General features: G+C 39.6%; 2 protein-coding genes across 8 annotated transcripts in view; one reads left to right on the top strand and one right to left on the bottom strand.

Moving 5' to 3' along the window:
* GTF2H1 (general transcription factor IIH subunit 1) overlaps nt 1–10,806 on the bottom strand; it is a 31,490-nt gene extending 20,684 nt beyond the window's left edge. Inside the window, exons 1-2 of the mRNA XM_024764596.1 lie at nt 10,633–10,806; nt 2,896–3,064 (exon numbers count right to left, since the gene is read on the bottom strand). Of these exons, the coding sequence (XP_024620364.1) occupies nt 2,896–3,049 (154 nt within the window). The 5' untranslated portion in view covers nt 3,050–3,064; nt 10,633–10,806. The remainder of the gene's footprint in view (nt 1–2,895; nt 3,065–10,632) is intronic.
* Nucleotides 10,807–11,090: 284 nt separating this feature from the next.
* The window catches only part of HPS5 (HPS5 biogenesis of lysosomal organelles complex 2 subunit 2), a 44,672-nt gene continuing 42,104 nt past the window's right edge, over nt 11,091–13,658 (top strand). For 2 of the 7 annotated variants that reach the window (XM_024764593.1, XM_024764592.1), the window contains exon 1: nt 11,092–11,242. The gene's annotated coding sequence lies outside the window, so the exon portion shown is untranslated. Of the gene's footprint in view, nt 11,243–11,279; nt 11,509–11,561; nt 11,938–13,658 lie in introns of those variants that run through there. The other 5 variants (XM_024764595.1, XM_024764586.1, XM_024764591.1 and 2 more) reach the window with 5 other exon arrangements.

The raw sequence follows: 13,658 nt of genomic DNA, 5'->3' as shown, positions 1-13,658 counted from the left end.
GACCATCAGACATAATCAGAATGTGTGATATTCTACAAGCCCATACTCTTACAGAACAGACAAAAGAGACTACAACTACATACATGAACCTAGACTAAGTATTGGTTAAAAAAAAAAAAATCACAGGTATAAAAAACTTTGGACAACTGGGGAAATGCAACAATGGTCTGGATATTTATTAAAATTTTCTTGGTGTCACAACGCTATAAGCAGTCAAAGTGTACACTCACGTAAAAAAGCAAATATGGCAAAGTAACTAATATTTAGATGGTATACAATATACACGTATACATTGTACTATTCTTTAAACTCTTCTGTAACTTTGAAGATTTTCATAATAATTTGGAGCTGGAAATGTCAAAATATACCTACATAATAGAGATCTTGTATTCTTAAAAAGTGGGCCTCATGACTTGTCTTCTTCATAAGGGAAACAGAGATGAAGGGGCTTTGTCTCACTAAATGGGTGACTAATGGTAGTGTGAACACATTACCTAGAGCTCTCTGCCCCAAGCAACCTACTAACACTTAAATAAACAGAAACTTTTTCAATGAAGATGCTGCTTCCAAACCAACAGTTTAGATGAAATACCTTACTGCCAGAAAGAGCAATATGAAGCAATTTACACTGTCAGCCAGCCTGTTCCATTATTCCATACCTCCAAAACAAACTATCACTCCTCTCTACTATCTCTTCTCAGTCACTGCTTTATTCTTGCTCTGTCTTAGCTCGTGCCTCTGAGAGGCCTACTTTTGAAGCTTTTTAACTATCTAACTGCTAATTTTCACCTTAGTAATGTATTATTGACAACTTTCAATGGCTTCTTTCAGAAATAAGCATTCTTTCAAATATTCAGCTTAAAATGAAAACTGATCTGGTGCAGATCTAAATTTGGGCATGTGCTCTCCTCCCCAATAGCTGAGAAGAATTGTTGAAATACAGAAGATAGGCATATTCTTTTTTTTTGTGGCCTCTCCCGTTGCGGAGCGCAGGCTCAGCGGCCATGACTCATGGGCCCAGCCGCTCCGCGGCATGTGGCATCCTCCCGGACCAGGGCACGAACCCGCGTCCCCTGCATCGGCAGACGGACTCTCAACCACTGCGCCACCAGGGAAGCCCAAGGCATATTCTTTATTGCATGCTGTAAGTATCATATTGAGTATCTGTTTTGCAAAGGTATAAGGCTAGCTTCCCGTTTAAGAGAAATGCTAATACAGGCAGTTCCTAATTTATGAGTCTATTGTAGAACAAATGTTAGTTTGTTAAGACTACTATTAGAAACTTGGTGAGGCATTTCTCCACAGAAACAAAGGTTTGAAAGGAAGTAGTGTTACCAGGAGTGGACAAAGACCAGATAGCTTAGGCAGTACTGAATTATGATGAATTTTAAACAGTATTTCCTTTTGAAAATTAAGATTCTAAGTTACTTCAGTGGAGAAAGATGATCTTGGTCATTTCCAGCAGCAAATTAGAGGTAAGTCCTTAGGGCAACTGTTTATACACAAAGGAGATTTGTAAACTGACCACTTGCAAGTTGAGGATTGTCTATGTTTTGAGGTGTCATGTTCCTTGAAATCTGTTCAGGATTTTATCTAGGAGAAGAATCTCATATCCAGGAAAATAAATGAATCCATATTAATGGTCATAGTTAAGATAACACAATTTGTTGAGGGCTTTGTTACCCAACTCCCCTGGGGTCCCTCCTATTCAAGATCTTTTAGTTAGGTGAATTGCAGAAATCCCTTTCAGAGTACAGGTTCTAAATCCCAGGATTCACTTGGTGCCTTTAAACCTAATTATTATTGAGCCACAAAGTACCATGTCCTTTGGGTAATAAATTCAAAGTTAATTTTGCAAATTTGAAAAGAGAAGGGGTTTTGATGTTAGCTTTCATACCTGAAAATCATAAAAAGGATATAAAGATATTATGCTCTGTATTCCTCCCATCTACATTTAGTATAAAACTAAGTCTATTTTCTCAACAGATGATGGATGGCCACATAACCAAAGATTAGACGACTTTACTTAAAAGATACAATTTTATGCCAGGGCAATCTGGCATCATCTATCAGGATTTTTTAAAAAAATAAATTTATTTATTTATTTTTGGCTGCACTGGGTCTTCGTTGCTGCACGCGGGCTTTCTCTAGCTGTGGCGAGCGGGGGCTCCTCTTTGTTGCGGTGCGCGGGCTTCTCATTGCCGTGGCTTCTCTAGTTGCGGAGCATGGGCTCTAGGCACACGGGCTTCAGTAGCTGTGGCATGCAGGCTCAGCAGCTGTGGCTCGCGAGCTCTAGAGTACAGGCTCAGTAGTTGTGGTGCACGGGCTTAGTTGCTCTGCAGCATGTGGGATCTTCCCGGACCAGGGCTTGAACCCATGTCCCCTGCATTGGCAGTTGGGATTCTTAACCACTGCGCCACCAGAGAAGTCCATCTATCAAGATTTTAAATGCATGAACCATTTGAACCTGTAAGCCCACTGCAGGGATGTATCCCATACATAAAACCTCAAAAAGATATTAGTGCATAGACCAATACTGCAACATTGTTTTCAATAACAAAACTCTGAAAACTTCCTAAATGTCCTTCAATAGTGGACTGGTTAAATACGTAAGTGTAAATCCATTCAGTGGACTATTATGCAACTCTTAAAAGAAGGTATGTGTGGAGATCTTTATGTGAGGTAGATTTACACATGTAAAGCTGTACATACTCTATTATTGTAGAAAAGGCAGGTTACAGAATAATATATATTCAATGATCCTACTCTATAATTATTTTTATACAGTTGATTTTTTGACATTATAATAAAACCCCCACAAAGACTGTATAAGCAGTCTTCTTATAAAGTTACTAACAAATATGACATACATCAGACTTAGTATAGCCGACTTACATTTAATATCTGCATACATATGGCTGATGGTAAATCTATCTTTGCCTTCAGGTGCCCAAGCAATTCTTTCTGCCATGAGGTACAGAGCTCCATCCTGCTTCTTTTGTCGCACCTTCTTTACAATCAGCAAAACTTCTTCAGATGAAGTCGCCATGACAGCTAGAAGGTGCTAAAAAAGACAAAAAGATTTCACATCTCAGTTAGGGTTGGATTTATTGACTTGAGTCCCTTCCAAATCTAAAATGAGTAATAAGGAGGGAAAAAAGTCTTTTCCCTCTTTCTGAGTTGAAGATAAAGCTGTATGGCGTTATTCCTTTAAAATCAAATTTCATTTTGCTCATACAACAGGTATGAATTTACACAACACTGCAAGTTGACAACACCTGGCAGTTTTCAAACCATTTCCACACATGCTAATCAGAGTATTTTCAATTTATTTTTATTTTCCTGTTATATTATTAAATCTTAAACACATGATTTGACTACAAATATGTGGTCTGTAACCTATATTGCAGAACTTTAGAATTACACAGCACTCTATTGGATATTTAGTTCAAATTTGTTTCAACTGAAAAAACTAAGAGCCAAAGGGTTTGTGTGACTTCCTAAAACCACTCCTAGATCTAAAACCCGGTCTAATATGCTTTAAAAAAAAAACTGAAAGAATTTAACACTTAACACTTCAGATGCTATCTTCCCCATCTTTTAACAATCAAATGTCTTCAACTGCTCTCCAGTCTAGGCGGAAGATTCATTTGTATATGGCTAATTTGTTACCTAGGAAGAAACAGCTTGGAGCTCCCCCCAAGTTCACCCCATCCTGGGAATCTTAACCACTCAACCCAAATCCTAGATTCTTGAGTGTAGCTGTCTGGAATATGAGGCTGAAAAGGATTTTGAGGCTGTTTGGGCTCAACAAGAAAGATGCCATGATTGATGAAGTCTGCCATGGGCTGCGATGGGGAAAGTGGTGGCACAAATGGCACATATATGCCATTTCTGGTGAAGTTATGATTTTAGCTTTCATTCCCAAAGGAATGATTTAAAATATAACTTAAAAATATTTACTTCTTCAGGTACAAATTATAATTTCAGAGAAGTTAGCATATCTAAGTGTCATAAGAATTAAATTTGAGCAAACAAGTGAAGCTTTATTGTAACATTTCTTATTCACTGAAACAGTGATTTAAAAATCAAAAATACAAGTAAAAAAAAAAAAGTGAAATTTTAATTTCTCTGAAGTTGACTACCTGAATTTTGAATAGCCAGATCTTCCCTTTTAGTTTCCTTACAGGCTACTCCACCCCAAAAATGGAAAGGAAAAGGGTCAGTGTGAATACATTTATTCAATAGTTCTGTACTGAGCCAAGAAGTCTAGGGATTACCTGAAGACAAATGTCTGCCAGTAGTGATTTCTGCTTTGAGAAAGCTTCCAGTCTAGTGAGCAAGATGTGTGTGTGTGTGTGTGTGTGTGTGTGTGTGTGTGTGTATACAAATTAGAATGTGTAAAGTCCCAAAAGGGAGACAAAAAACAGTTCTGAATTAGGACTCAGAGGCAATTAACTTTTTCACATGAAAGGCTTTGTCAAATATTTCACAGATATCTTAGGGCAATAAAAAAAATTCAGTTATAATTAACTGAACAAACAAGATGCAAATCACTAAATGCATAGTTCTTAGGTGTTCCGTTTGATGCATTTTGGCAACTGTATACACCCATGTACCATTACCCAAAACAAGACAGAGAACATTTCCATCACCCCCCAAGTTCTCTCATGCCCCCTTCGAGTCAATTCTCTTCCTCCCACCCTCGAGCAACTGTTTTCTGATTTCTATCACCACAGATTAGTTTTTATCTGTACTAGGATTTCATATAAATGGAATTCAGGCACTATGTATGCTTTTGTCTCTGGCTTTTTGCTTAACATGTTTTTGGAAATTCACCACATTATTACATGTATTGGTAGTTTATTCTTTTTTATACAGAAGTTAGTTATGAATTGGGTTTTGAATGAGGGTTTTGACAGAGAAAAGGCAATAAGCATTATAGGCAAAGAGAATGCCTTGGGGCAAAGGCTCCAGACTCTCTGCAAATGGTTAGTAGTCCACTCTGGATATAGCACAAAGTTCATGATGGGGATCAGTGGGATATGAAGTTGGACAGTTAAGATGGAGGCAGATAGTGGAGAATACCCCCCTATGTGGCAGACAACAGAAAACTTTTAAGATTTGAATAAGGGAGTGATTTGTATTTTAGGAAATTAATCTGAGGCAATATGAGAGAGACTGAAGGGAGGACCAGAAAGGGTCTGAACCAGGCTGGTGGCAGTGAGAATGGAGAGGAAGAGACAAGGAGGAGTACTGAGGAAGCAGGATGAATAGACACTGTGCTGAAGGAGGTATCACAGCTGCTTGCTCATACCCCACTTTTAAGCCTAACTGACATGAGTACAGCGATGCCACTCACAGAAACAGTAACAAGGGTAAACAAGTTTGAAAGTGAAGGTAAGGAATTCGGCTCTGAAAATGAGTGTGAGGTGCTGTTGAGTCACGCAGGTAGAAATAGTCTGTATTATGTGGGCATTTATAAATGTTGGGACAGAGCCTAGTAAGTTAACAAAAAGGGATTTTTAAAAAATGCCACAATCTCACAACTTTAACATCAATTTTCTTAATTTTAAATTGTGCTTATCTGTACTCACCCTACAAATGTAATCATGAAGTACAGCCAAGTTAATTATCTTGTTTATTTGCCATTGAAAACATTTTCCCATGTTACTTTACAATCTCCAGTTTTAATATCCATACATTATATATGATAAAGGGTCAAAATTCTTAATACATAATACCATCTTTTAACTGATTTACTTATTTGATGTCCTCCAAAGATTTTGATTAGAGGATTACTGTTGCTTAAAAAGTTTGAAAACCACTGTTTTAAAGGACTATTTTTTTTTTTTGGCTGTGCCGCAGCTTGTGGGATTTAAGTTTCCTGACCAGGGATTGAACCTGGGCCCTTGTCAATGAAAACGCACAGTCCTAAGCACTGGACTGTCAGGGAATTCCTTAAAGGACTATTTAATGACATGAAAAGATAAACTGTTAGGTGATCAAAGAAGGGAAAAAAGCATGTAGTTTGATTCCATATTCTTAAATTTTAAAAAACCTTCTAAAATTTATTGAAGGCTTGTAATACATGCCAGGCATTGGGCTAAATTCTCTATAGGCATTATCTCATTCAGTCCCCAGTTAACAATCCTGAGGTAGGTTCTATTATTAGTTAGTTCTATTCTGCAGATAAAGGAAATTGGGTCTGAGAGATCAAGATGCTTTCCCAAAACACCAAGAAGTAGAACTGGGTTTGAATCTGGATCAGTCTGACCTTAGAGTTCCATTATGCTATTTTGCAAATATATATGACTGGAGAGACATACACCTAATTTAATAGTGGTTACCTATGGTGACAGGACTACAGATGATTTGAATGTTCTTTTTGTTTTCTGGACTATCTACAATAAATATGTATTTTGTAATGAGAAAAGCAGTTACTAAAAATGTCTTTCCAAGAGTTTGTTCTCTATCAAACCACATCTATAAGGTAACATGGGAAGGTGTTAGGGTTGGTAAGAATTAAAACTGTTATTTTCAATTTCTGTAATATGTGTACTATTTTTATTTAGTATTAAAACTTTAATTTATAATAATTTTTATAAAATCTATGGAACCATTAAATATTTTAATATTAATTTTATAATATTCATTATAATAAACACGTAACTATTAAAAACATTTAAAAACCTGTCTATACTATGTAAAATTAAACTGCATACCATATGAACTACATTTTAGGAAACATGAATTAAAATCTGAGAAAGATAGGAGAGGTGTGTGTGTGGAGGGGGATAAGCAGATAACTACAGGATAATTTAAAATATGTCCATATATGGAGGAAACACAAGGTTACAGCTGACAGAGCAAGTCACCAATTAACTGGGCTTACGGGCACAAATAAAGTGTTAACTTTGGAAAAGAACAAAAAAACCTTTCTGAGATGGGAAGATAAGGAGAAAGATGAATGAAGACAGAGAAACTGTAAAGTGGAGAATAAATTAGATTAATAGAACTATTAGAGTTGGTTACTTTAAATCAATTGGGAAAAAACATAGCCTCTTATGCATAGCATGTAAAACCATTCATATTAAAATCTATTTAGAGGGAGCTTTAAAAATAAATCAGAGATAAGTTATTGAACACTGGGAATAACTAGTCAATTGTCTCACAGCTAACCTGCTTGGCAAGTTTCCCTGGTCATCTGTAGCACCTCTGTTAATTGTACAAGGACCAGTTTTAGGAAGTTTAATAGAACCAGTAGGACCATCCTACAAGGGCTTCTATGATTTCTAGATTTTTCTTGAAGGTGGCTCCTTGGGTGGCAAAAACTTCTTTCTAGTAGAACTCTGTAAGAGCCACAGAATATTTTATGAAAAACATCGGTGCAGTTATATTTAAACAAAGTGGCTTGATGAAGATCTAGTTTTACTTAAAAGATTATTTACTTTATGAAATAATCTGCCACAAGACTTCTTTAAATAGCAAAATCCTCCAGTAAAGGCATTTATTCATTTGCAGTTAAATATTTACTTGCTTGAGGCTAAAGGCACATGCATGCCTTGTGCTGAGCCTCTGCACATTCTCCTCCCTTTCCATCAACTAGCTTTTACTCATTTTCTGTCTACTCTGAGTTTCAAAGTTATAGTATTCTTCCCTTCACAACACTTATCACTACTGCAATTAATTTTTTAAAATTAATTAATGAATTTATTTTTGGCTGCGTTGGGTCTTCATTGCTGCGCGCAGGCTTTCTCTAGTTTCTGCGAGCAGGGGCTACTCTTCGTTGCGGTGCACAGCCTCCTCATTGCGGTGGCTTCTCTTCCTGTTGAGCACAGGCTCTAGGCACATGGGCTTCAGTAGTTGTGGCTCACAGGCTCTATAGTGCAGGCTCAGTAGTTGTGGTGCACAGGCTTAGATGCTCTGTGGCATCTTCCTGGGCCAGGGCTCGAACCCGTGTACCCTGCATTGGCAGGCGGATTCCCAACCACTGCGCTACCAAGGAAGTCCCTGCAATTAATTTTTAATGTAATTCTTTTAATGCCTTTTTCCCCGAAAGACCGCAAGTTTCATAAAGAAGGGAAGAGGCTGTATGTGTTGTGTTCATGGCAATACAGAGCCCAGCAGCATATTTTAGTCCATAGGAATAGTCCAATAAATACCTATGACATCAATTTAAGATCTCTGTTGTTAAAAGAATACAGTCTTGGTTAAGACATAACAAGAAACCATTGTACATACATCCTCGGCTAAACTCCAGGAAGCACTAAAGCTCTCAACTCACAGATCAGAGTACCATTCCTTACAGATTCCAGTAACTGGCTTATAAGTAAACAGGGATAGGAAGAATTTGAAACTATTCAGGAGAAATCTTTAAATTTCCATTTCCTACATCTCATGTCTCTGCATTTCCATTACCTACATCTCCTTTTCCAATGTGCAGAGATAAATGGGGCAGACGAAAAAAAGGCAACAAGTGAAATATAAACTCCTTATCACTCACTAAAAGGAGGATTGTTATTAGAGAAAGCGCTTCTGTGTCTGCCAGCATACAAAATGGAGACTGGAATGCTGCTTGCCATCGGGCAATCCTAAAAAATGTTAACAATTCAGCACTACAGGGAATAAGACCTTGAAAGTATGTAAAGAGTGATCAAAACGTACTGTTTTAAGGATACATACACACATAAAGAAGATATTAAAGGGAATAACTGAGGTAGCAATTTTAAGACCGAGCACTTTTTCATTTTACAGCAGTGATGGGAGAGGCAGGAGGAGGAAAATGCGACAGAGACGCAAGATAGAGGGAAGAGTATGCTCATATTCACTAATAAATACTGCATGCTGACAAAGAGTACGATACCAAAATTGAGAGAAGAGCAATCAGTTGGTAATCATAAATGGAGCAAGGAGGGACTATTAGATGGATGCCTGACACTGTCACATTGCAGGCAGGAAAGAGAAAAAGGAGGAAGGGACAAAGACACTTTTTTTCTTTTTAAATTAAAAAAACATTTTTTTTTGGCCGTGCCATGTGGCATCTTAGTTCCCTGTACAGGGATCGAACCCATGCCCCCTACAGTGGAAACAGGGAGTCTTAATCACTGGACAACCAAGGAAGTCCCCAAAGACACTTCTAGTAGCAGCATCCATGAAGTAGAAATAGTGGTCAAAATGCTAGGAATAGGAAAGCTCAAGGTACACCTGACAACATTCTGATGGTAAGGGAAAAACCAGCAGCGCAGAAAAGCAGGGCTAAAAGGTGTAAAGACAGCCCAGCAGGGATAAGATATAAGCCTTGAGAGGTCGTACAGGAGGCAGCCACAACTGACTGAAGCTGATCGTTGGGTGCATTCTTTTTAACTGATTCCTCTCTCTTTGCACCAACCTTCCTAGTATTTTTAAAGAGCCCTCCCTGCATTTGTGTGGATTTTTTTTTTTTTAACATTAGCACTACCATATGTATTTAATATCACCTAGAAGAGACTCAAAGCTCATCAGTCTGATGCACTGCCAAATGTCAGATGAGTGAGAGTAGCAGAACAGGTTTAATGCCTCCAAATTCTCTCTCCCTTCTTTCCAAATAATGGATTTCGGTCTGCTAAAAGGTACAAAGTTCTTTCCAGAGTCTAGATCTTTTGTAAGCCATAAGCCTGATACTAGAGGTTACCTTCCCCTCTGTTGTGACCTCTCCATCTCATTTGTTCTAGTTTTGATTTTTTTAAATCGATCTTAGGGTTGGCAGCTTTGGCTTAGTTACCAAAACCCAGTTCATGATGTTCACACTGTGTTCCAAGAGGGGAGGCTGAGCGCTCCCAAACTCAATTCCACCATGGCATGCTGCTTTGTATGTTGGGGTTTCTGGTAAGAATTCAACGGGAAAAATTGTTCCACTCCTTTATGGAATCAGTACTTACTGCAAGGTATATTTTAAACCACTTAGTTTTTGTATGTTTTTAAAACTGGGTCTTTTGATGGGCAAAAGGTTGTTTTTATCTCTCTTCTCCCGCCCCCCATTTTACAGACCCTAAAGCGGGCATTTAAGAGTCAACTGAATACACTTCCTTAAACAATGTAGTCTCTGAGAACACTGGGGAATTTCTAAAATAATTATTTATTTCCATGTGTTGGTGCTTAAAGATGATCAAATTGGGCACAGACCAAAATGTTATGTGTGTGTAGGGGGTTGGCCTGGCACACGTGTTAAGAAGATTTTAAGAGTGGTAAGTTTGACAGGTAAAGCAAAAGGTGTGGGGACACTAAGGTAAAAGCTTTTCCCTTACAGAAACCGAAAGACTCAACAGCACATTTTCTAACGGGACGGGCTTCTCAGCCCCAGAGAGGCCTCCGTGTCCTTCATCCTCATGAGCCAAGTCTGATCCCGGCTTTGAATAAATCTTCGAGTCCCTGCTTTCAGTGGAGAGATAAGGCTTCCTACAGACAAGTAGATTAGGGGTCGCCTCTTCGTCGCTTCAGAATAATAAAGGGCTACGAGACCGCAGGCTTGGGAGTTGTGGCAACGGCGACAGGGACACAGGAAAAAGGGGCAGATTCCGCGCCGTCCTGCGGCCCCCAGGCCTGTCAGCTCTTCACCCGCCCGCCCACCCCCATTCTTCGGTCTAAACTTACCAGGTGGGAGCTACGGCCTTGGGCAAGGAGTAAGTTACTGAGCTAGGTCGAGTCGAGTTCCGCTGCGCTTCTTAGAGACGCTGCCGGGAAGAGGCTGAAACCCAGCAGCCGCCGCCGTCGCCACCGCCTCTGTTACCGGGGGGTCTCGCCTCCATCGCTGGCTGCGAGAACTCTGAAGGCACGTGACCGGAAGTACTAAGGCGGGCCTGCGGGGCACGTGACCCCAGAGCGCGGCCGCCATGACACCTTCCGCTAGTTCCCTCCCTTCCCCGCCGGTGCCCGCCTGTTTCATTTCCTCTCGCCGCTTTAAGCGGTGAAGGGTCCCGGGATCCTGCCTGGCTCACCCCTTTGGCCTAGAGCTCCTCCGGTCCCGATCGGCGCTGCGTCTTCGGCCGACAGCGGCCCGCTTACTGCAGGCCACAGAGAGCGTAATCACGACCGCGGCCCGAGGGGGAGGGACCACGCGCCAGCAGGGGCGTAACCTGTCACGTGACGAGGAAGTACAGTTAACAGCTTTGTCCCAGCGTCCCCGGCGCTCCGGGATGACGTAAGCCAGGGAGGGGAGGAGCAGGAGGGGAGACTGAAGTTAAGGTGCGGCTCTTACTGCGTGGTGAGTGTTAACGGCACCCAGCCGGGAGAGAGGGTGTGACCCATTGGAATTTGGGGGATACCGGCCTGGAGATGGTGGAGAGAGGCTGAGACCTACAGGCTGTGAGCCTGGCTTTGAAAACTTGATTACCGAGGCTCCTTTTAAGAAATCTGAGTATAGTATTAAAGTTACTGCTGTTAAAAAGTTAGGAGTTCCGCTAGTCAGGGAGCTTGTGGTCAGGAACTGTCTGCAGTGGGGTGTGCGAGGCATGCTGAGTGCATGAATGAGTGAGTCGCCATTTCTTGGTCTGAGATGAAGAGTTGTTCTTTGTTACTTGGGTTTAAAGATCTCCATTACGGGAATGAGGGAATCTCGTACTTCCCCTCCGCATAATATCTTTAATTTTTGCTTCCTTTCTTTTCTCTTTTGCCTCCTCTTCCTTCCACGCCCCTAGTGGGGAAGAAAGAAAGCTGTGATTTGCATTGGGTGTTTGCGCAGCAAACACTAGTCCATTAAAATGAATAAAAATGAGTACTAGGACGAAGAGAAAAGACTGCTTGATTCTACTGCTCCATTAGTTACCATCGAGCAGTGCGGGGAAATGGAAAGGTAATTAGATTTGGACTCAGGATTAGTAGATTCTAGTCTCAGCTCTACTTGTGAACTCTGTGACCTTGGGCAAGTCAGCACTTCAAAAAGTTCTTTCATTGACTTTGGTAAGCATTTATGACCACCTTCTATTTGCTTAGTTTTTTGCTAGGCTAACAGTGTGACAGACTTAACAGAAGTAATAGTTAAACTCGGATCTGCAGGAAGATAGTGTTTTGTTAGATGGAGGAAGATTCAAGGAACAGCATATATTAAACCATGGAGGCACAGAAAGTTTATAGAATGAAAGGTTTGTACAGAGCTTTTTGTTGTTAAGTACATACTTAACAAAATCTTGAATATATATGACGAAATCACTGTGCTGTACACTTGTAACTAATACAACATTGTAAATTAACTATACTTCAATAAGAAATCTTGTTCAAGAAAATTTAAAACATAGACAAAAGTAGACAGGATAATATAACGAACCCTCATGTGCACCTAACCAAACTTTAACAGTTATCAGCATTCTGCTGTTCTTGTTTGAACAGTTTTAAATTTTTTAGGTACTTTTTATATCTATTATCACATTTGATTAATGGCAACTTTAAATTTGAGCTCAATTCTACTGTATCTAGGTACTGACTAGGAAGATTATATTCATTTTATTTGAAAATTTCTTTGGGTTTTAGTTAACTGCTTGCTCTGTTGAATCAAAAGTGTGACATGGCACATTGTAAAGCAATTATACTCCAATAAAGATGTTAAAAAAAAAAGTGTGACATGGCTACTTTAAAAACATATCTGGAAAAAAAAGTCTGATACTGTTTTAGGATGTAACATAGAAATTTAGTGTCCAGGTCAAGGAACTTAGTGTTTCTACTCTATTCTGTGTATCCAGCTACTTAAGGAGATTTATATTCAGTTCTGGAGACCACATTTTTAGGCAGACTAAAGCTCTTGTGGGGAAGGCTGATCAGAACAGAGAGGAATTTGGAAATTGTCAGGTCAGGAAGAACTGGGGTTGATGAATTTTTAGAAGACCTCATAACACTTTTCAAATACTGAAGGACTGTTTTGAAAGGAGTGAACTTATTTCCTTAAACTGTAGAAGCCACAGTTGGAAATAAAAGCTCCAAGTCATCAGGTTTCAGCCCAATAGTAGAAAAAGTACGTTATAACAGTGAGAGCTGTGGAGGAGTGGAATGGGCAGCTTCATGAGAGGGAGCACTTCCTTTCCCTTGCTGAAAGTGTTCAGGGATCCAGCACAAGACTAATTCCTGAATTACATGGATGTGTGCACTGAATTACCTATGAGTCTTCCACTTTGAGAATTCTGGGAAGTGGGACTTACGCTGGGCCTGAAAGGCTGGGCAGATTTTAGTAAGTAGATCTGGAGGGAAAGGAGTCATTTCAGAGAGTAAACGCAAAGAAAAATATAAATTTGGAGTTGGCTCAACACTATCACTAGCAACTTCTCTTGAGAACTGACATTGTTTATGCTATTCCTTTTTCATTCTCGTCTCTATTAAGTCTTTTTCCGAAAAATAGAAACTTAACTAGGTTTTTTACTCTGTTAGGTCATAATTTCCAGGTCATTCTCTCTTCACTGAGATCAAGAACAAATGGTCTATCCGTCTCAGAGATTGTTTTAAGATTGCAAGTGGAAGAGATAGCCGCTGTGGGCCTGATGTCATTCCTTTCTGTCTGTCTTAGGATCTTGTACAGTGATTTTATTTTCTTTTTCTTGTATTTTCAGTCCCTTTCATTTTTTTAAAAAATTATTTATTTATTTGCCTGCTCCAGGTCTTAGTTGGGTCACACAGGATCTTAGTTGTGGCTGTGG

Source organism: Neophocaena asiaeorientalis, unplaced genomic scaffold (genome assembly GCF_003031525.2).
Source record: "Neophocaena asiaeorientalis asiaeorientalis breed wild unplaced genomic scaffold, Neophocaena_asiaeorientalis_V1.1 scaffold230, whole genome shotgun sequence".
In the NCBI taxonomy this organism is placed as follows: domain Eukaryota; kingdom Metazoa; phylum Chordata; class Mammalia; order Artiodactyla; family Phocoenidae; genus Neophocaena; species Neophocaena asiaeorientalis.
The sequence above is the reverse complement of the archived record's forward strand: the minus strand, read 5'-3'. Positions and strand labels throughout refer to the sequence as shown.